This window comes from Carcharodon carcharias, chromosome 23 (assembly GCF_017639515.1).
Source record: "Carcharodon carcharias isolate sCarCar2 chromosome 23, sCarCar2.pri, whole genome shotgun sequence".
In the NCBI taxonomy this organism is placed as follows: domain Eukaryota; kingdom Metazoa; phylum Chordata; class Chondrichthyes; order Lamniformes; family Lamnidae; genus Carcharodon; species Carcharodon carcharias.
Genome location: NC_054489.1, coordinates 16161304 through 16185233, shown reverse-complemented (window position 1 = coordinate 16185233; position 23930 = coordinate 16161304). Strand labels below are relative to the sequence as shown.

Sequence of the window (23930 nt, the reverse complement as noted above, 5' to 3'; positions counted from 1 at the left end):
CGTCAGGCGTGTGCCTTGACATCATTGGGCTGTCTCGCGATATTTTGTTTGGCAGGCGCGTGCCGGAGCCAGCTGCACGCCCACTGCTAATTGAAAGACCTATTAAGGCCATTAACGAACGAATTAATTTAAAATTTACACTGCCCGTCCAACCTAATGGTTGGCAGGCAGGCGAAAAGGCCAAGTGGCCTTTAAATTTTTTAGGAAACCTCATCCACGAGCGGATGAGGTTTCCTAAAGCTATTACAACTTAAATAAAAACTTTCTTTGAAAAATGAAAACATGTCCCATCTCATGTGACACAGTCATAGACGTTTCATTAAATCTTTACTGTATTTTTTTTAACAATCTCCTCTGGACCCAACTCCCCTCCTGCCCGCCCGCCTGCACAGGTAGTGTGCGGGCCCACATGAAATCGCGGTGCGGAGCCGATTGCAGGCGACAGTCGGCTCCACGTCCATCCCCACCCACTCCCGCTGAGCTCGCTCGACCAATGAAAAACCCTGGCCATCGAGAAACTATCCAAAGCCCCTATTAACCTTTTACAATAAATCACAATAATATTATAAGAATTATTATAATTTTGTGACAAACGTAGATATTTAATATTTATCTAGAGTTGCTGTTGGGAACCAAAAGAAATCCTCATTTTCTCTATAGCTTATTTTTGGTGTAGTTGTTGGCATCATTTGTAAGTAACATTGTGCAACAACTATAGCATTTTGGACTGCACAATTACATATCCAACAGAATTCATGCACAGACAAGAAAAATTGTTGAACTACAGGAGGAATTGAAGCCATGAAAGTGAGCTTGTCAGCTGTTGAGCACCCATTGAATAAATCAATAATACACAAATAATAAAGACCATTTAAAATGATTCATGTTCCGCGTTAGCGACACTTTGACAATAAACGGAATATTGTACAGCAGTTGCAGAATGTGGAAAGCACTTTTTTTGGCCCTAGGCATATCACTCTCAGTTCCAGAAATAAACTAATATTCCATATTTACAGCCAGTTCTAACTGAATCCCTAATAAACTTCTGCCTCCCATACAGATCATAAAGAAGCTGATTGAGAGAAAGCAAGCACAGATTCGGAAGGTTTACCCTGGTCTTACCTGTTTCAAGGAAGGAGTTCGGCAAATACCCATAGAGAGTATACCTGGAATTCGTAAGTGTTCCATTTCAGAAGAGTGAATGCAGAATGCATAGAAACACTGAAGGTACATTAATCATGGGAATGTAATAGATACAATAGATATCATTATGCAGGAAGTGTATGGTAAACACAATGCAGCAATATATGTGATCTGCTCAAAAGTAGTCTTGATCTTTGAACAAGATATAAATAAGTTGTAGTTAATATGCAGATGGTGGTAAATGAATGGAGTGAACTGTTAATGGAGGCAATGAGGACTGACTATCAACAATTTTGGAATGTGATTAAGCACCTGGCAAAACATTTGTCAGAAGGGTAGGAGAGGTAATGTGAGGCTAAAGTACTTTCCTAAGTAAATCAATGTCCCCTACTCTGCCAGTCTGTCATATCCATCAATGAAATGGGGTTAATTGAAAATTTCAAAATTGAGATTGATAGATTTTTGTTAGATAAGAGTTTTCTAGAACAAAAGCAGATAGATGCAGTTGAGACATAGGCCAGCCATTATCTAATTCAATGACAGAACAGGCTCATGGAACTGAATGTCCTATTTCTGCTCCTATTTTGCTGTAAATGAGATTTCCTGGACACTGGTTTCTTGGGATTACATGAGTAATGATGAGGACTATGTGAGAGATAATGGGAGTATGAAAAAATATTCTTCAGCACCCCAACTATGCATCTCAGAAATAGAAAAAACATTAATGTGTTATATCCCAATTGAGTTCCAGTAGAAAGGGTTGCAGAACTTAAATACTATACTGTTTGTTTGCCATGTCAGCTGTAGCTTAGTTGGTAGCATTCTCATCTCTTGAGCCAGAATGTTGTGGATTCAACTCCCACTCCACGGAGTTGAACACACATACCTAGGCTGACACTCCAGAGATGTACCAAGGGAGTGCTGCATTGTGGGAGGTGACGTTTTCCAGTTAAACTGCGGCCCTGTCAGTTGTAAGGGATCCCATGGTGGTTGTAAAGGATAGCATGGCAGTATTTTGAAGAACAAGGAAGTTATTTATCCCCAGTGTCTTGACCAATATTTATCCCTTAATCAACATCTCACAAAACAGATTATCTGGTCATTATCCCATTGCTTTTTGTGGGAGCTTGCTGTGCGCAAATTAGCTGCTGAAACCTGTATATTACAGCAGTGACTACACTTCAAAAATGCTTCATTGGCTGTAAGGTACTTTGAGACATCCTGAGGTCGTGAAAGAAAGGTCGTAAATGCATGTTTTTCTTAAGTTGTGAAATTGGGAACATGTTTCTAGAATAATTTCCTAAATGAACCAGTGTTCCCTAATGTCCATCAATGAAATAAGGTTCCCCAAATCTGGGCTGGTGTGCAACTTGATACCAATAGACTGCTGCAGCTGAGGAACCTGGTTCTTGAATCTTTTGACTGATGATACCACTGTTGCCATTTGTGTGCACATCTTTATTTTATAAACATTCCAGCATCCTTTTGAGCAAGTGTTCACCCCAATATCTGTCCACATAGTTAAGTTTTGCAGTTAGCACGAGTGCTTTTCAGGATAAAGTATTGCATAAATTTCAAACATCTCAACAGCAAAAAAAAATTGACCCAAGTGATCATTATCTGTCAAGTTAATAATCTAATAATGATCTCAGAATCACAGAACTGTTACGGTACAGAAGAAGGCCATTTGTCCCATCATGTCTCCACCAGCTCACGAATAAGCATTATGACTTGGTGCCATTCTCATGCCTTTTCCCCATAACCTTACACATTGTTTCTATTCAAATAATCATCTATTGCCCTCTGGAATACCCTAATTGAACTTGCCTCCACCGCACTTCCAGGCAGTGCATTCCAGACCCAAGCCACTTGCTGTGTGAAAAATTTTTTTCTTACATCGCATTTGCTTCTTTTGCAAATCCTAAATCTGTGCTCTTTTGTTCTCGTCCTTTATAAGCACGAACAGTTTCCCCCTGTCTACTCTGTCGAGCCCCCTCATGATTTTGAACACCTCTATCAGATCTCCTCTTATTCTTCTCCTCTCCAAGGAGAAAGTCCCAAATTCTCCAATCTAATTTCATAACTGAAGTTCCTCATCCCTGGAACCATTCTTGTGAACCTCTTCTGCACTCTCCAGTCCGGTCACATCCTTCCTAGAGTGTGGTGCCCAGAGCTGTACACAATACTCCAGTTGAAGTCTAACTAGTGTCTTATACAAGTTCAGCACAACTTCCTTGCTCTTGTACTCTTTGCTATTATTAATAAAGCCTAGGGTACTGTATGCTTTATTAACTACTCTTTCCATCTGCCCCGTCAGTTTTAATGACTTATGCATATATATACCCAGTTTTGTCTGTTCCTGCACATCCTTTAGAGTTGTACCCCATATCTTATATTGTGTCTTCATGTTCTTCCTACCACACCTCTCCATTATTGAACTGTATCTGCCACCTATCTGCCCACTCCACCAACTTGTCTATGTCATTTTCAAGTTCTATACTACCCTGCTCACAGCTTACAATGCTTCCAAGTTTTGTATCATCCGCAAACTTTGAAATTGTCCCCTGCACACTAAGATCTACATCATTAATATATATCAGGAAAAGCAAGGGTTCCAATACTGACCCCTGGGGAACTCCTCTACAAACCTTCCTCCAGCCTGAAAAATATCAACCATTAACTTGCTGGTTCCTATTACTCAGCCAGTTTTGTTTCCATGCTGCTACTGCCCCTTTTATTCCATGAATTATTACTTTTCTTTCGAGTCTGTTGTGTGGCACAGTGTGAAATGCCTTTGCACATGTCCATGCACATCACATCAACAGCATTTCCCTCATCAACCTTCTCTGCTACCCCTTCCAAAAGCTCCAGCAAATTAGTTAAATGTGATTTTCCCTCAAGAAATCCATGCTGGCTTTTCCTAATCGAGCCACAATTTTCCATGTAACTATTAATTGTAAACCAAATAATTGTTTCTAGAAGCTTCCTCACTACTGAAGTTAAACTGACTGGTTTGTAATTGCTGGACTTATCCTTACGACCTTTTGTGAACAGGGTGTGATATTTGCAATTATCTAGTCCTCTGGCACCTCCCCTGAGTCTAGGAAAGACAGAGATTGTGGCCAGTGTCCCTGCAATTTCCACTCTCACTTCCTTTAATATCTTTGGATGTACCTCATCGATCCCAGTGCCTTGTCGACTTTAAGTACCAACATTTTATCCCAATTTTGGACCCTTCTAGTGACACAGTTTCCTCCTCAGTCACTATGGACTGTGTAGCATCTGCTTTCTTGGTAAAGATGGTTGCAAAGTATTCATTTAGCATCTAAGTGAAAACAAACCAAAAGCAGTTCCATTTGCTCAACAGTTAGAAAAAGGCACCAGTGAAGAACCGGTACACAACTGAGGAGCCAAATTGGTTCTTTTTTCTCAAACCAATCAAATTAGTTTCACAATTTTTCTGCAACTTCTTGCAGTAAAAATGTTGCTTTTTGAGCCACTGATGAATTAAATGCAAAATCACCAAAAAAAATTCTCTGAAACAAAACCAACTGTCCCCTACCTTTACCCCTCCTCTCCCCCACCACCCCGCAACCATGCCTATCTGCTTTCTCTTGGATATTCCTGTCAAAACACTCTTCAGCACAGGCATCTCCTACTTTTGTGGTCTGAAGCTGAAGAGCTGCCAGATTCCCAATGTTTGCAGTGGGACATCCATGCCTTTTAGCAGGGTCCATTTTTCTGTGACCTGCTACTATTAAAGACTAGGAGTTTTTACTGCTGCCAAAATCTTGTTCCCGGCTGCTGTAATTAATAAAGTTAGAAGTTTATGCACATGTATTTCAAAAATCTCCGCTGGCAAAAGAAAAAAATAGAGTGCCGCAAAAATAGACCAGTAGAAAGCATTTATTTCACCAGCAGGTGTTTAACTTGTTATAACATGGTAGTTGATATGTGCCAGGCGGATCAAATCCACAAGGGAAACTTGGCCATGCTATTACAACAATTTTGCAATTTGTATATATTACAAGAAGATTTGTGCCCTGAATTCAGAAGTAATGAGTCCACTAACACCTTTAGTGAATTTAAAAATTAAATAAAAACATTTATTAATAAAAGAAATAAATTTAAACACATGCATAAGATTAGTTACTTGATATTATAACAAATCACAAAAGCCCTAATTAACCTGACTTCCAACTACACACCCCCTTTAAGGCAGCAGTCCAAAATAGATTTCAATTTAAAGTAAGTAATCCAGCAAGGCTACCACAGCAACCACATGACAGTGGAATTCAAAGGCTTTTAACAGAACTTTAGTTACTGGAACAGCACTTCTTCAGAGTGGCTAGGGCTTCTTCCAAGTCTGTGTCACATGGTGTACCTTTCAATATTTTACACGGCCGAACCCATTGCATTCCATCCTTCTTTATATATGTTTCTCTCTCTTTAACGTGTAAAATCCCATTGTTCTACATGTCTTTGGAAATTTATTCTCATCATCATTATGGTCAGCACTTCTGGGAAAAATAAGCTATTGCTTTGCCTCACTTACTTTGTTAGCTGTAAACATTACACAATCCTTCACTTATCTAAAAATGCAAATTTCCTTCACACCCTGTGGAACCCTCATCCTAGCTTCTCCATCTTAATTTCATAAGTCTGTTTTATACCTACTCCTTTGATAATTTCAATCTTGCAGTCTATCTGACTCTAATTCAGTTAAATCAGCCACCCACAGAACCACACACAAGCCTACCTTATAATATCCCACAAAATTAATATGAAAAATGTGATAGTTTCGTGACAACCTATTGTGCAGTTACCAGGACGAGTGGGGTTTGAGGCCTTCTAGAGGAGATTGTTAAAACTGGCCATGTCACTGCACTGAATGAATAGTATTTTTTTACCGCTTTGGTGAATGATCCCAATTTGCTTCAAAGCTAGCCATCAGAAGGAGCATTATGAAATGACATAACTTTTCTTTTAGTATTGCTGTCTCACAGCATTGAGTCCCTTACCCCTTCCAGCTTTTCTGCCTAAGAACATGCCAGTGGAGGTCAGGCAGCTTTTACATTTTGGCCACATTGGATGACAATGGAGTTAGTGCACCACCTGATCAGTTTATATTCCATGGAACAATGCTTCCAGTTGCCATATGAGTTGCAGTTTATTTTAATGTTGCTGCATTTTTATGTATATAATTTGCAATGGAACAACCCCATGAGATTAATTTTTCTTTCTTATTGGCTTTGCATTCTCAAACCTTGAGATATTTATCTTTAATATCTAAGGATTGTTTGCATGCCAAGCAGCAGAAGCGGCATATGATGGACAAAGCTAAATGATCCCCCAACCAACGGATCAGATCAAAGCTTTCCAGCCCCACCACATGCAGTTGTGAATGGTGGTGGACAAATAAATAACTAACAGGAGGAGGGGGCTCCATAAGTAGCTCCGTCCTCAATGATGGGGGAGCCCAGCACATCAGTGCCGAGTGGATGATCTATCTCAACCTCCTCCTGAAGTCCCCAACATCTCAGATGTCAGTTTTCAGCCACTTTAATGGGTCCTGGCATATCCTGGCAATGGTAATGAAGACTTGTGCTTCAGAACTAGCTGCTCCCCTAGGCAAACTGTTCCATATGGCTACAACACTGACATCTACCTGGCAATGTGGAAAATTGCCCTGGTCTGTCCTGTCCACAAAAAGCAGGACCAATCCAATTCAGTCAATTACTGCCCCATCAGCTGCCTCTCTATCATTAGCAAAATCGTGGAAGGTGTCATGGGAACTGCTGTAAAGTGGCACTTAAAGAGCAATAACCTGCTCACTGAAGCTCAGTTTGGGTCCCGCCAGGGCACTCAGCTCCTGACCTCATTACAGCCTTGGTCCAAACATGGACAAAAGAGTAGAACTCAAGGGGAAGCGATTGTGACTGCCCATGACATCAAGACCACATTTGACTGAGTGTGGGTGGCATCAAGGAGCCCTAGCAAAACAGAGGTTAATGGGAATAGTGGGGGGAACTCTGCACTCATTGGAGTCATAACTAGCACAAAGAAAGATTGTTGTTGTTGGAGGCCAAACATCCCAGTCCTGGGATATTGTTGCAGGAGTTCCTCAGTGTAGTGACCTAGGCCCAACCATCTTCAGGTTTTTTTTTTAATTCATTCATGGGATTTGGGCTTCGCTGGCTGGGCCAGCATTTATTGCTCATCCCTAGTGGCCCTTGAGAAGGGGCTGGTGAGCTGTCTCCTTGAACTGCTGCAGTCCATGTGGTATAGGTACACCCACTGTGTTGTTAGGGAGGGAGTTCCAGGATTTTGACCCAGCAACAGTGAAGGAACGACTATATAGTTCCAAGTCAGGATAGTGAATGATTTAGAGGGGACCCATCCAGGTGGCGGTGCTCCCGTGCTTCTGCTGCCCCTGTCCTTCTAGATGGTAGCAGTTGGGGGTTTGGAAGGTGCTGTCGAAGAAGCCTTGATGAATTCCTGTAGTGCGTCTTCTAAATGGTACACGCTGCTGCTACTGTGCGTCAGTGTTAGAGGGAGTGAATGTTTGTGGATGTGGTGCCAATCAAGCGGACTGCTTTGTCCTGGATGGTGTCAAACTTCTTGAGTGTTGTGGGAGCTGCACTCATCCAGGCAAGTGGAGAGTATCACACTCCTGACTTGTGCCTTGTAGATGGTGGACAGGCTTTGGGGAGTCAGGAGGTGAGTTACTCATCACACTATTCCTAGCCTCTGACCTGCTCTTGTAGCCACAGTATTTATATGGCTAGTCCAGTTCAGTTTCTGGTCAATATTGACCCCCAGGATGTTGATAATGGGGGATTCAGTAATGGTAATGCCATCAAGGGGCAATGGCTGGACACTCTTGTTGGAGAGGGTCATTGCCTGACACTTGTGTGGTGCGAATGTTATTTGCCACTTGTCAGCCCAAGCCTGGATATTGTCCAGATCTTGTTGCATTTGAAGACGGAGTGCTTCAGTATCTGAGGAGTTGTGAATCGTGCTGAACATCGTGCAATCATCAGCGAACATCCTCACTTCTGACCTTAAGATGGAAGGAAGGTCATTGATGAAGCAGCTGAAGATGGTTGGGCTGAGGACACTACCCTGAGGAACTCCTGCGGTGAATCCCTGGAGCTGAGATGACTGACACCCATCATCCATAACCATTTTCTTTTGTGCTAGCTATGACTCCAACCAGTGGAGAGTTTTCCCCCTGACTCCCATTGACTCCAGTTTTGCTAGGGCTCCTTGATGTCACACTCCGTCAAATGCTGCCTTGATGTCAAGGGTAGTCACTCTCACCTCACCTCGGAGTTCAGCTCTTTTGTCCATGTTTGAACCAAGGCCGTTATGAGGTCAGGAGCTGAGTGGCCCTGGCTGAACCCAAACTGGGAGTCATTGAGCAGGTTATTGCTAAACAAATGCTGCTTGATAGCACTATTGATGACCCCTTCTGTTATTTTATTAATCATTGAGAGTAGACTGATGGGCCGGTAATTGGCCAGGTTGGATTTGTCCTGCTTTTTGTGTACAGTACATACCTGGGCAATTTTTCATGTAGCCGGGTAGATGCCAGTGCTGTAGCTGTACTGTTTCAGCTTGGCTAGGGGCACAGCAAGTTCACAGAAAAGGCCCTTCAGCTCATCATGCCTGCACCGACACATGAGAAACACCTAACCTACCTACCTAATCCCATTTACCAGCACTTGGCCCATAGCCTTGAATGTTATGGCATGCCAGGTGCTCATCCAGGTACTTTTTAAAGGATGTGAGGCAACCTGCCTCCACCACCCTCCCAGGCAGTGCATTCCAGACCGTCACCACCCTCTGGGGAAAAAGGTTTTTCCTCACATCCCCCCTAAACCTCCTGCCCCTCACCTTGAATTTATGCCCCCTATGACTGACCCTTCAACTAAGGGGAACAGCTGCTCCCTATCCACCCTGTCCATGCCCCTCATAATCTTGTACACCTCGATCAGGTCACCCCTTAGTCTTCTCTGCTTCAACTAAAACAACCCAAGTCTATCCAACCTCTCTTCATAACTTAAATGTTTCATCCCAGGCAACATTCTGGTGAATCTCCAATGCAATCACATCCTTCCTATAATGTGGCGACCAGAACTGCACACAGTACTCCAGCTGTGGCCTCACCAAGGTTCCATACAACATGACCTCCCTACTTTTGTAATCTGTGCCTTGATTGATAAAGGCAAGTGTCCCATATGCCTTTTTCACCACTCCACTAACATGCCCCTCTGCCTTCAGAGATCCATGGACACACACGCCAAGGTCCCTTTGTTCCTCATAACTTCCTAGTGTCATGCCGTTCATTGAGTACTTCTTTGTCAAATTACTCCTTCCAAAGTGTATCACTTCACATCTTTCAGGGTTAAATTCCTTCTGCCACTTATCTGCCCATTTGACATCCCGTCTATATCTTCCTGTAGCCCAAGACATTCAGCCTTATATAAATGACGAATAATACGGGACCCAGCACAGATCCCTGTGGTACGCCACTGGACACTGGCTTCCAGTCACTAAAGCACCCTTCTGTCATCACCCTCTGTCTCCTACAACTAAGCCAATTTTGAATCCACCTTACCAAATTACTCTGTATCCCATGTGCATTTGCCTTCTTTATAAATCTCCCATGTGGGACCTTGTCAAAGGCTTTGCTGAAATCCATATAAACTACATCAACTGCATTACCCTCATCTACACACCTGGTCACCTCCTCAAAAAATTCAATCAAATTTGTTAGGCATGACCTCCCTCTGACAAAGCCATGCTGACTATCCCTGATGAAACCTTGCCTCTCCAAGTGGAGATAGATACTCTCCTTCAGAAATTTCTCCAATAGTTTCCCTACTGCTGACGTGAGACTCACTGGCCTGTAGTTCCCTGGCTTCTCTCAACAACCCTTCTTAAAATAGCAGAACCACATTAGCTGTTCCCCAGTCCTCTGGCATCTCCCCCAAGGCCAGAGAGGAATTAAAAATTTGGGTCAGAGTCCCTGCGATCTCCTCCCTTGCCTCCCTCAGCAGTCTGGGACACAAATCATCCGGACCTGGAGATTTGTCCATTTTTAAGCCTGCCAACGCCTTCAATACCTTGTCACTCCCTATATCAATTTGCTCAAGAACCTCGCAGTCTCTCACCCCGAGTTCGATACCTTCATCCTCATTCTCTTGGGTGAAGATGGATGTGAAGTATTCATTCAACACTCTATTGATGTCCTCTGGCTCCACCCATAGATTGACCACTTGGTCCCTTAAGGGCCCTACTCTTTCCCTGGTTATCCTCTTTCCATTGATATACTTATAGAATATTTTGGGATTTTCCCCACTTTTACCAGCCAGAGCTTTCTCATATCCACTAATCATATCTCCTAATTGCTTTCTTAAGCTCCACCCTGCACTGTCTGTACTCCACTAATGCCTGTGCTGATTTGCTCCTGTTGTACCTGCTAAAAGCCTCTCTTTTCCTTCTCATCGTAACCTGAATATCTCTCGTCATCCATGGTTCTCTGGGTTTGTTACTCCTTCCTATCCCCCTAAAGGGAATTGTTGAGCCTGTACCCTCCCCATTTCCTTTTTGAATGTCCCCCCACTGGTCCTCTGTAGATTTCCCCACAAGTAGCTGTCCCCAGTCTACCTTGGCCAGATCCTGCCTTATTTTACTAAAATCCGCTCTCCACAATCCAAAACATTTTTTTGCAACTTGTCTATTTCTTTGTCCATAACAATCTTAAATTGTACCATGTTGTGGTCGCTCCCTCAACCATGTCTCAGTGATAACCACTATACCACAATTCCACATGTCAATCCTCACCCTTAACTCATCCGTTTTATCTGTAATACTCCTGGTATTAAAATAGAGGCCATCCAGCCTTGCCTGACTCCCTTCAAACATAATGCAGCTGTGCTCCCTCTGACATGATTGCTTTACTGTATCATGATGTGTCCCTATTCTGCTAATATTCTGTGTCCCCTCCCCCTGCCAAATTAGTTTAAACTCCTCCCAGTTATTCTAGAACACAAGTCTTCAGTACTATTGCCGGAATATTGTAAGGGCCCTTAGTCTTTGCAGTATCCAGTGCCTTCAGCCATTTCTTGATATCATGTGGAGTGAATGGAATTGGCTGAAGATTGGCATCTATAATGCTGTGGACCCCCGGAGGAGGCTGAGATGGATCATCCACTTGGCACTTCTGGCTGAAGATTGTAGCAAATGCTTCAGCCTTATCTTTTGCATTGATGTGCTGGGCTCCCCCACCATTGAGGATGGGGATATTTGTGGAGCCACCTCCTCCAGTAGTTTAACTGTCCACCACCATTCATGATTGGATGTGGCAGGACTGCAAAGCTTTGATCTGATCCATTACTTGTGGGATCGCTTAGTCCGGTGTTCTAGCTTCCCCAGGTTGATGCCTCATTTTTAGGTATGCCTGGTGCTGCTCCTGGCATGCCCTCCTGCGCTCTTCATTGAACCATGGTGGTAGTGCCACATAACACGATGGAGGGTATCCTCAGTGTGAAGGTGGGATTCGTCTCCACAATGAGCCGCTTCATCGATGACCTTCTGGACTGAACCAGCCATATAAATACTGTAGCTACAAAAGCAGGTCAGAGGGTTGGAATTTTGAGATGAGTAACTCACCTACTGATTCCCAAAGCCTATACACCATTAACAAGGCACATTGAGGCATGTAATGGAATACTCTCCACTTGCTTGGTTGAGTGCGGCTCCAATAACACTCAAGAAGTTTGGCACCATCTGGAACAAAGTTGCATGATTGGCATCCCATCCACCACCTTAAACATTGACTAAACATCCATTCTAAGCATTCACCACCGACTCATGGTGGCTGTAGTGTGCACTGCATACAAGGTGCACTGCAGCAACTCACTTAAGGCTCCTTTGACAGCAAACCTGCGACTTCTACTACCTAGAAGGACAAGGGCATCAGACACATGGGAACACCACCACCTGCATGTTCCCCTCCAAGCCACACATCGTCTGACTTGGAACTATATCACCGTTCCTTCACTGTCATGGGATCAAGATCCTGGAACTCCCTTCCTAACAGCACTTATATTTACCTGCACCACATGGACTGCAGCAGTTCAAGAAAGTGGATCACTGCCGCGTTCTCACAAGTATTAGGGATGGGCAATAAATGCTGCCCTTCCCAGTGGCGCCCACATCCTGTAATAGAATATAAAGAGAAAAGTATACTGAAGTAACGGTTTGGACAAATTGATGTCTGACAATGAGTTGTTTACCATGTGCAGATGCCGAGAATATTGTTTGTTCTTTCCTTTAACCCAAATTTTAAAATCCACATCTTTTTCTCTCCAACAGAGGAAACTGGATGGAAACCTAGTGGCAAAGAGAAAGGGTAAGAACACTTTGTCAAAGGCTTTTTGTATCAATATAAGCTGAGACTGGATGATAATTAACTTAGACAAAAGATTGAATGCAAAGTATTTTAAAACTTGATTTAAAAAAAAATGATCTCCAGATGTGGGCAGTTCTGAATAAGCTGTATTTATTGCCCTACCCTAGTCTGGAGAAAATGATGGCAGGTGGCCTTTTCCCTGAAATGCTGCAGTCCTAATGCTGACATTGTGCTCTCAATGGTGTTCGGTAGGGAATTCCAGGATATTGATTCAGCTACGATGAAGGAATGGAGATGAATGTTCCAAGTCAGCATGCTGTGTGACTTGACACAATATTGTTGCACCTGCCTGTCATCCTCGGTGATATTCACAGGAGGGGGATGGTGCGCTGCGCCATGTTGATCGTATGAACTACAGCCACAGTGTGGGTGGGCATTGAGAGAGTTTGTGAGAGCATCAATCAGGTGAACCAGTCTGTTATATAGTGCCGAGTTTTGAGTATTCTGGCTACACCCATCTGGGTGAGCCACCATGAGTCAGTGGTGAATGCTTAGGATGGATGTTTAGTCAATGTTTAAGGTGATGGATGGGATGGCAATCATGCAACTTTGTTCCAGATGGTGTCAAGCTTCTTGAGTGTTATTGGAGCCGCACTCAACCAAGCAAGTGGAGATGCTGGAAAAGTCCTGTGGGGTCAGAAAGTGAGCTGTTGTCACATAGTTGTACTCAGTCTCTTCCCTGCTCTTGTGGCCATAATGTTGATAGGGTTGGACCAGTTCAGCTTGTAGTTAATGAAGATGTTGGGGTTTGGTAATGTTGGTGCTGTTGAAGGTCGGGGGTAATGGCAGAACTTTCTCTAGTTAAAGATGGTTCTTATCCGACATTTACATGATGCACATAATTCTTGCCAATTGCCACGTGTCAGCACAAGTCAGAATGTTCTCCTGGCCCTGTTATAAGCTGGCATTGGCCACTCCACTTATCACAGGCATTGTGAATGGAGATGAACACTTTGCAGTGTACAGACCCACTTCTGATGGAAGGAAGGTGTTGAAGTATTGGATTTATCTGGTGCACATTTTTGCAGAAGAATACTGGCTAATTTTAATGAATTAAAAAAAATCATAATTTCTTGATAACTTCAAAGAACCTAGTTAAGAAATTGCTATGTTAATAACTATAGATAGATGTATGGATTACTGATGTTTTTATTCATTTACGGGATGTGGGCATTACTGGCTAGGCCAGCATTTTTTGCCATCTCTAAGTGCCCTTGAGAAGGTGGCTTGAGCTGCCTTGAACTGCTGCAGTCCATGTGATGTAGGGACGCCCACAGTGCTGTTAGGGCACGAGTTCCAGGATTTTGACCCAACGACAGTGAAGGAACTGTGATATAGTTCAAAGTCAGGATGGTGAGTGGCTTGGAGGTGAACTTCCAGGTGGTAGTGTTCCCAAGCGTCTGCTGTCCTTGTCTTTCTAGGTGGTAGTGATTGTGGGTTTGGAAGGTGCTGACTAAGGAGCCTTGGTCAGTGCATTTTGTAGATGGTACACACTGTTTGGCAATGATGGAGGAAGTGAAAGTTTGTGGAAGGGGTGCCAATCAAGTGAGTTGCTTTGTCCTAGATGGTGTTGAGCTTCTTGTGTTGGAGCTGCACACATCCAGGCAAGTGGAGAATATTCCATCACACTTCTGACTTGTGTCTTGTTGGTGGTGGACAGACTTTGGGGAGTCAGGAAGTGAATTACTCGCTGCAAAATTCCTAGCCTCTGACCTGCTGTTGTAGCCACAGTATTTATGTGGCTAGTTCAGTTTCTGGGCTGGATAATAACTAATCTACTTTCTGAACACTCAACCCCAGTTGCTTTGCCGTGCAGTAACTCGGTTTGTTTTCCAGTGATGTCATGAGCATTGGTACATAAACAAAAAATATAACATTAGTTATGTCTGTTTAATATAAGAGAGTTACTGAACATTTCCTCTTTTAAATCCAATTTCAAAAACGTTTTTGATGCATAAACATTTAATGGTGATCCCCTTAAACATAAATCTTTTAATGGAAAAACTCAGCAGGTCTGGCAGCATCGGCGGAGAAGAAAAGAGTTGACGTTAACCAGCTTATATTTCAACTCTTTCTTGGACTCGAACTCAAGTTCTGTCGAAGGGTCATGAGGACTCGAAACGTCAACTCTTTTCTTCTCCGCCGATGCTGCCAGACCTGCTGAGTTTTTCCAGGTAATTCTGTTTTTGTTTTGGATTTCCAGCATCCGCAGTTTTTTTGTTTTTATAAATCTTTTAATGTTAGGTTTCACTGTATTTAGGTTTATTGATATTTGAGTGCAGGAACCATACAAATTTATTGCTTTTTTTTTTGCTTCCTCTGAAACGAAGTAAAGCTTTATTTTCATACTAATTTACCATCCTAATTGAATGATCCATGTCTTCCTGCTGTGGTGTTCCCTCATAGGGAGTCATTGATTTCTCTCTTGGTCAATCATCCTGGCGGCTTAAAAGTTTATAACATGTATGTACACTAAGAATATTTAACACTGAAACACAGCTCATTTTTCATTACTCATACTGCTACACTTTACACCAACAGTTTTTCATGCATGAATGTTGAACCTGCCAGACAACCAATGAAATATATTTTCTAACTTTCACTACTGAAATTGTATTAGTCGGCAATCTAATGTATGTTAATCAGTCATAGTGGTATTGTCACTGGACTAATAATCCAGGGTAACATTCTGGGGACCTGGGTTTGAATAGGCAGATGGAGTAATTTGAATCCGATTTGAAAAAAAATTGAATTAAAATTCTAATGATGACCATGAAACCATTATCAATTGCCTTAAAAAAACATCCTGTTCGCTAATGTCCTTTAGGGAAGGAAATCTGCTGTCCTTCCTTGCTCTGGCCTATATGTTGCTCCAGATCCACAGCAATGTGGTTGACTCTTAAATGCCCTCTGAAATGGCCTAGCAGGCCACTCAGTTGTATCAAACTGCCAGCAAGACAGACCCAGCAGAGATGGAGACACATTGGTATGTCGTCGGGAGGGAGTTGTCCTGGGCATTCTCAACACTGACTCCAGACCCCATGAAGTCTCATGGCATCAAGTCAAATGTGGGCAAGGAAACCTCCTGCTGATTACCACATACTGCAGCCCACCACCCCCCCCCCAACCCCCCCCCCTTCCATCAGCTGGTGAATCAGTGCCTCCTCCAATGTTGAACACCAATTGGAGGAAGCAGCAAGGGTGCAGGTGCAGAATGTACTCTGGGTTGGTGATTTCAATGTCCAAGAGTGACACGATCGCACCACTACAGACCGAGCTGGCTGAGTCCTAAAGGACATAGCTGCTAGACTGGGTCTGTGACAGGTGTTGAGGGAACCAACAAGAGGGAAAAACATAGTTGACCTCATCCTCACCAACCTGCCTGCCGTAGATGCATCTGTCCATACAGTATCGGTGGGAGTGACCACTGCACAGTCCTTGAGAAGATGAAGTCCTGCTTTCACATTGAGGATATCCTCCATCATGTGTGGCACTACCACCGAGCTAAATGGGATAGCATTCAATCAAATCTAGCAACTCAAGACTGGGCAACCATGATGTGTGGGCCATCGGCAGCAGTAGAATTGTACTGGACCATAATCTGTAACCTCATGGCCCAGCATATCCCCACTCTACCATTACCACCAAGCCAGGGGATCAACCCTGTTTCAATGAAGAGTACAGGAGGGCATGCCAGGAACTGCATCAGGCATACCTAAAAATGAGCTATCAGCCTGGTGAAGTTACAACACAGGACTATATGCATGCCAAACAGTGAAAGCAGCATGCGATTGACAGGGATAAGCGATCCCACAACCAACGAATCAGATCTAAGCTCTGCAGTCCTGCCACATCCAGTTGTGAATGGTGGCGGACAATTAAGCAACTTACTGGAGGAGGAGGCTCCACAAATATCCCCAAGCTCGATGGGGGAGCTGAGCACATAGTGCAAAAGATGAGGCTGAAGCATTTGCAACAATCTTCAGCCAGAAGTGCCAAGTGGATTATCCATATCAGCCTCCTCCAGAGGTCCCCAGCACCACAGATGCTAGTCTTCAGTCAATTCAATTCATTCCATGTGATATCAAAAAATGACTGAAAGCACTGGGTACTGCAAAGTCAATAGGTCCTGTCAATAGTATTGAAGACTTGTGCACCAGAACTTGTCACGCCGCTAGCCAAGCTGTTCCAGTACAGCTACACCACTGGCATCTATCTGGCAATGTGGGAAATTGCTCAATGTGGAAAATTGCCCAGGTATGTCCTGTACACAGAAAGCAGTACAAATGCATCCCAGCCCATTACCACCCGATCAGTCTACTCTCAGTCATCAGTAAAGTGACAGAGCCATCAACAATGCTATCAAGCAGCTCTTGCTTAGCTGTTTACTGATGCTCAGTTTGGATTCTGCCAGGATCACCTAGCTCTTGACCTCATTGCAGCCTTGGTTCAAACATAGACAAAAGAGCTGAACTACAGAGGTGAGGTGAAAGTGACTGCCTTTGACATCAAGGAAGCATTTGACTGAGTATGGCATCAAGGAGCCCTCAAAACTGGAGTCAATGGAAGTCAGGGGGAAAACTCTGTTACCTAGCATAAAGGAAGATGGTCATGGTTGCTGGAGGTCAATCATCTCAGTCCCGGGACATCACTGCAGGAGTTCCTCAGGGTAGTGTCCTAGGCCCAACCATCTGCAGCTGCTTCATCAATGACATTCCTTCCATCATAAGGTCAAAAGTGGGGATGTTCACTGATGATTGCAGAATGTTCATCACCATTCGCAACTCCTCGGGTACTGAAGCAGTCCATGTCCAAATGCAGCAAGACCTGGACAATATCCAGCATTCGTGCCTCACGTGCCAGGCAATGACCATCTCCAATAAGAGGGAATCTAACCATCGCCTCTTGACATTCATGGCATTACCCTCATTGGATCTCCCACCAAGAACATTCTGGAAGTTAATATTGACCAGAAACTGAACTGCACTGGCCAGATAAATACTGTAGCTATAAGAACAGGTCAGAGGCTAGGAATCTTACAGGAGTAACTCACCACCTGACTCCCCAAAGCCTGTCCACCATGCACAAGTCAGGAGTGTGATGGAATTGTTATGGCACAGCAGATGGTAAATGCTGAGCTGCTCAAATCCCAGAGGAAACTTGAAACAGCTGGCACAACTGTTTTTGCAAGTTGTATTTTATTTTAAACGCATGCCTTGAATTCAGTAGTAATAAGTCCACCAAGTCTTAAAGTTTTTGTTTTTACAAAACTATATTAAGCATTTTTTAATAAAATAAAAGATTTTAAGCACATACATTGGTCTGTAGATTACTACCATGATAACTCCTAGCTCCCCTAATTAATCTGACTCCCAATTACACCTCCGTTAAGGCAACAGTAATACAAGATAGATTTGAACAGACCCAGGCAAAGCACGCAACACCCTGGACAGGGATACTCACAATGAGCCCTCCCAGCTTCAGTTCCTGTAGACATCAGCTTGATGCATAGAAGCTGGAGGCTTTTCACACTTGCCAGATCTTAGGATGCCCTCTGCCCATACATAACCTCAGCTCCTTTATACATGCTTCTCCCTTTTTAATGTAAAACCCATTGTCCCAAAATGTCCCCGCAACTTTTACCCCTTCCATAATATAAATCTTCCACAGCACTCATACCACCAGTAACCCTTGGGGGAAAATAAACACACTGTTTGGCACAGCCTCTGCTGGCTAGATGCAACACTGCACCATCATTTTGAATTCACGACTCTGGTTTATCTAAAAGTGCAAATGCTCTTAACACCTCTCACTCTAAAACCTCAGCCATGTTTACGTATTTAGCATTTCAAACCTAGCTTCTCTTTTGATAACTCAGAAGCTCCAGACCAGCTGTCTGCAATTCACTTAAACCCCCCACACACACATCCACACAGAGAAACTAATCCAAACCCCATTATTAACCTATCTTTAAAATAAATCACAATATTCACAGAATCACAGTGCAGAAGAGGCCCTTCGGCCCATCGAGTCTGCACTGACATGAGAAACACCTGACCTACTTCTTAACCCCATTTACCAGCACTTGGCCCATAGGCTTGAATGTTGTGATGTGCCAAGTGCTCATCCAGGTACTCTTTAAAGGATGTGAGGCAACCCTCCTCCACCACCCTCCCAGGCAGCGCATTCCAGACCGTCACCACCCTCTGGGTAAAAAAGTTTTTCCTCACATCCCCCCCCACAAAACATCCTGCCCCTCACCTTGAACTTATGCCCCCTCGTGACTGACCCTTCAACTAAGGGGAACGGCTGCTCCCTATCCACCTTGTCCATGCCCCTCATAATCTTATACACCTCGATTAGGTCGCCCCTCAGTCTCCTCTGCTCCAACTAAAACAACCCAAGTCTATCCAACCTCTCTTCATAACTTAAATGTTTCATCCCAGGCAACATTCTGGTGAATCTCCTCTGTACCCCCTCCTTCCTATAATGTGGTGACCAGAACTGCAGACAGTACTCCAGCTGTAGCCTCACCAAGTTCTATACAACTCCAACATGACCTCCCTACTTTTGTAATCTATGCCTCGATTGATAAAGGCAAGTGTCCCATATGCCTTTTTCACCACCCCACTAACATGCCTCTCTGCCTTCAGAGATCTATAGACACACACGCCAATGTCCCTTTTTCTTCAGAAATTCCTAGTGCCATGCCATTCATTCAATACTTCCTTGTCAAATTACTCCTTCCAAAGTGTATCAGCTCACACTTTTCAGGGTTAAACTCCATCTGCCACTTATCTGCCCATTTGACCATTCCATCTATATCTTCCTGTAGCCCAAGACACTCAACCTCACTGTTAACCACCAAGCCAATCTTTGTGTCATCCGCAAACTTACTAATCCTCCCCCCCTCATAGTCATCTATGTCGTTTATATAAATGACAAATAATAGGGGACCCAGCACAGATCCCTGTGGTACACCACTGGACACTGGCTTCCAGTCACTAAAGCATCCTTCTGTCATCACTCCCTGCCTCCTACAACTAAGCCAATTTTGAATCCACCTTATCAGATTACCCTGCAAGTTGTATTTTATTTCAAATGCATGCCTTGAATTCAGTAGTAATAAGTCCACCAAGTCTTAAAGTTTTTTTTTACAAAACTATATTAAACATTTTTTAATAAAATAAAAGATTTTAAGCACATACATTGGTCTAAAGATTACTACCATAATAATTCCTGGCTCCCCTAATTAATCTGACTCCCAATTACACCTCCGTTAAGGCAACAGTAATACAAGATAGATTTGAACAGACCCAGGCAAAGCACGCAACACCCTGGACAGGGATATTCACAATGAGCCCTCCCAGCTCATTGTATCCCATGTGCCTTTGCCTTCTTTATAAGTCTCCCTTGTGGGACTTTGTCAAAGGCTTTGCTGAAATCCATATAAACGACATCAACTGCACTATGCTCATCTACACACCTGGTCACCTCCTCAAAAAATTCAATCAAATTTGTTAGGCATGACCTCCCTCTGATAAAGCCATGCTGACTATCCCTGATCAAACCTTGCCTCTCCAAGTGGAGATAGATACTCTCCTTCAGAACTTTCTCCAATAGTTTCCCTACCACTGACGTGAGACTCACTGGCCTGTAGTTCCCTGGCTTCTCTCTACAACCCTTCTTAAATAGCCAAACCACATTAGCTGTTCTCCAGTCCTCTGGCATCTCCCCCATAGCCAGAGAGGAATTAAAAATTTGGGTCAGAGTCCCTGCGATCTCCTCCCTTGCCTCCCTCAGCAGTCTGGGACACAAATCATCCGGACCTGGAGATGTGTCCACTTTTAAGCCTGCCAACACCTCCAATGCCTTGTCACTCCCTATATCAATTTGCTTAAGAGCCTCGCCATCTCTCTCCCCAAGTTCGATACCTTCATCCTCATTCTCTTGGGTGAAGACGGACATGAAGTATTCATTCAACACTCCAGCGATGTCCTCTGGCTCCAACTAAAGATTGCCCCCTTGGTCCCTTATGGGCCCTACTCTTTCCCTGGTTATCCTCTTCCCATTGATATACTTAAAGAATATCTTGGGATTTTCCCTACTTTTACTAGCCAGAGCTTTCTTGTATCCCCTCTTTCTTAAGTTCCACCCTGCACTGTCTGAAATCCGCTAATGCCTCTGCTGATTTGCTTCCCTTGTACCTGCTAAAAGCATCTCTTTTCCTTCTCATCGTAACCTGAATATCTCTGGTCATCCATGGTTCTCTGGGCTTGTTACTCCTTCCTATCACCCTGGAGGGAACATGTTGAGCCTGTACCCTCCCCATTTCCTTTTTGAACACCCCCCACTGTTCCTCTGTAGATTTCCCCACAAGTAATTGTTCCCAGTCTACATTGGTCAGATCCTGCCTTATTTTACTAAAATCCACTCTCCCCCCAATCCAAAACATTTATTTTGCAACTTGTCGATTTCTTTGTCCATAACAAACTTAAACTGTACCATGTTGTGGTCGCTATCACTAAAAAGCTCGCCTACCACCACCTCAGCCACCTGTCCAGCTTCATTCCCCAGAATTAGGTCCTGCACTTCGCCGTCACTTGTTGGACCCTCTACATATTGACCTTAGACGTTCTCCTGTACACATTTCAAGAAATCCACTCTATCCAAGCCCTTAACACTTTATGTCTATCCCAATATATGTTGGGAAAGTTGAAATCACCTAATATAATTACCCTATTGTTATTGGTTTTACACACCTCCACAAATTGTGCGCATATTTGCTCCTCAATTTCCCGCGGACTATCTGGGGGTCTATAATAAGCACCTAATAATGTGGTTGCCCCTTTTTTATTCCTAAGCTCTACCCACAAAGCTTCATTCGATGCCCCTTCCAAGATATCATCTCTCCTTACTGCAGTAACTGACTCCTTAACTAATAATGCAAAGCCGCCTCCTCTTTTACCCCCTCCCCTGTCTCGCCTGAAGATTCTATATCCTCGAACGTTGAGCTGCCAATCCTGCCCTTCCCTCAACCACGTCTCAGTGATGGCTACTATATCACAATTCCTCATGTCAATCCCCACCCTTAACTCAATGGTTTTACCTGTAATACTCCTGGCACTAAAGTAGAGGCCATCCAGCCTTGCCTTATTCCCTTGAAGCTTATTGCAGCTGTACTCCCTCTAACTTGATTGTTTTACTGTATTATGATGTGTCCCTATTCTATTAACATTCTACCGCTGCCGAATTAGTTTAAACTCCTTCCAACAGCACTAGCAAAGGATGTTACTCAAATGTAGACCATCCCGCTTGTACAGATCCCACTGATCCAGGAACATTATGAAAATTATTATATTTTCATGACAAGAATGCTCTCCAGTTGCTTGAATGAGTGCAGCTCAAGAAACTTGACACCATCCACAACTAAACAGCCTGCTTGATTGGCATTCCATCTATGAACATTCACTCCCTCCACCGCCAAGGCACAGTGGGAACAGTGTGTGTACCATCGACAAGATGCACTGCAGCAACTCACCAAGCTTCCTTAGATAGCACTTTCCAAACCCACGACCGCTACCATCTAGAAGGGCAAGGACAGCAGATACACGGGAGCACCACCACCTGCAAGTTCACCTCCAAGTCACTCACCATCCTGACTTAAAACTACTTAACCATTTCTTTCACTGTCACTGCGTCAAAATCCTGAAACTCCCTAACAGCACTGTGGATGTACCTACACCACATGGACTGCAGCGGTTCAAGAAGGCAGTTCACCACCACCTTCTCAAGGGCAATTTGTGATGAGCAATAAATGCTAGCCTAGCCAGTGATGCCCCCATCCCATGAATGAATAATAAAAAATTAGAATCATAACCTATTTTCTGCTTTGTTTTTTAGAAAAGAACTGAAGGATCCAGATCAGCTGCACAACTCTTTGAAAAACCTACTGGCCCAAATAAAGGTTGTGAGAAGAGAGTACATAGGATACATCTAGGATATGGTTAAAGGATTATTTTTAATAATCCTTGTTAATGTGAACACAGCAGCTATGTTATTGATCTCTAGATTTCTGAAATTGAGCACTGATATAATTGAGTCATTGCTTTTGCACTAGAAGATACAAATTATCCAAGGTGATATTGAGTTATAAGGATTAAAATATATAACCATGAAACCTATACCTCATCTATTTTCTGAATCAGTTGAAGTAAATATTTTCTGTGCTAATTGGTAGTAGTATCAAGCAGTTAAGTGGCACAGTTAAGCGTACTGATTTATCTCAAAGTTCAATCTGTTAAAATATTCTAATGGTCAGCACATTCAATTAATCATTTGATTAACCAATGTTCTTTTGTAGTCATAACCACCACAGGTTGCAAACCAATTAGTTTTAAATTAAGTGGCAAGTTACCTTCATGCCACACAAGTGCCGGGCTGTAATCATCTCCAACAAGAAAGAATGTTATCTTTCTCCCCTTGACATCACTGGCATTACCATTCCTGAATCCCCTCCCTCAACATCCTGGGGGTTATCTTTGACAAAAACTGAACTAGACCAGCCATATAAATACTGTGATTACCAGAGTAGGTCAAAGGCTGGGAATGCTGGAGAGTAACTTACCTCCTGACTCCTCAAAGCCTGTCTACCATCTACAAGGCTCAAGTCAGGAGTATGATGGAATACTCTCCACTTCCCTGGCCAAGTGCTGCTCCAATAGCACTCGTAGCTTGACGCCATCTGGGACAAAGCAGCCCACTTGATTGGCACCCTATCCACTAGCCTAAAAACACACTCTCCACCACCAAAGCTCGGTGGCAGCAGTGTATACCATCTTCAAGATGCACTGCAGAAATTCACATAAGGCGGCTTCGACAACACCTGCAAAACCCATGACTTCTACCACCTCAAAGGAAAAGGGCAGCAGGTGCATGGAAAAACCAACACCTGCAAGTTGCCCTCCAAGCCACACACCATCCTGACTTGGAACCATCTTGCCGTTCCTTCATTGTCACTGGATCAAAATCCTGAGACTTACTTTCCAACAACACTGTAGGTGTGCCTCCACCACATGGCCTGCAGCGGTTCAAGGCAGTGGCTCACCACCACCTTCTCAAGGACAACTAGAGATGGGCGATAAATGCTGCTAGTGATGCCTACACCCCGTGTAAAAATAAATTTTAAACAAAAGCCTCTAAAGTCAAGACTTTACAGCTCCTTCTTCCTTACATTGGGCTTTTAAGCAACACATTCTAGCTGAGATAGTGAGCAGATAACCTCTCGGGTTGCCACCAATGCTAC

At 43.5% G+C, this 23930-nt stretch overlaps 1 protein-coding gene across 2 annotated transcripts in view; it reads left to right on the top strand.

Annotated features, from left to right (window-relative positions):
* The window catches only part of kat2a (K(lysine) acetyltransferase 2A), a 62106-nt gene that overhangs the window by 36123 nt on the left and 2053 nt on the right, over window positions 1–23930 (top strand). The window contains exons 14-16 of one of the 2 annotated variants that reach the window (XR_005941306.1): window positions 1061–1227; window positions 12529–12565; window positions 22529–22592. Coding sequence is in view for 1 of the 2 variants with exons in the window: in XM_041173566.1 (XP_041029500.1) it covers window positions 1061–1175; window positions 12529–12565; window positions 22529–22592 (216 nt within the window). In the remaining variant the exon portion in view is untranslated. Of the gene's footprint in view, window positions 1–1060; window positions 1228–12528; window positions 12566–22528; window positions 22593–23930 lie in introns of those variants that run through there. The other variant, XM_041173566.1, reaches the window with a different exon arrangement.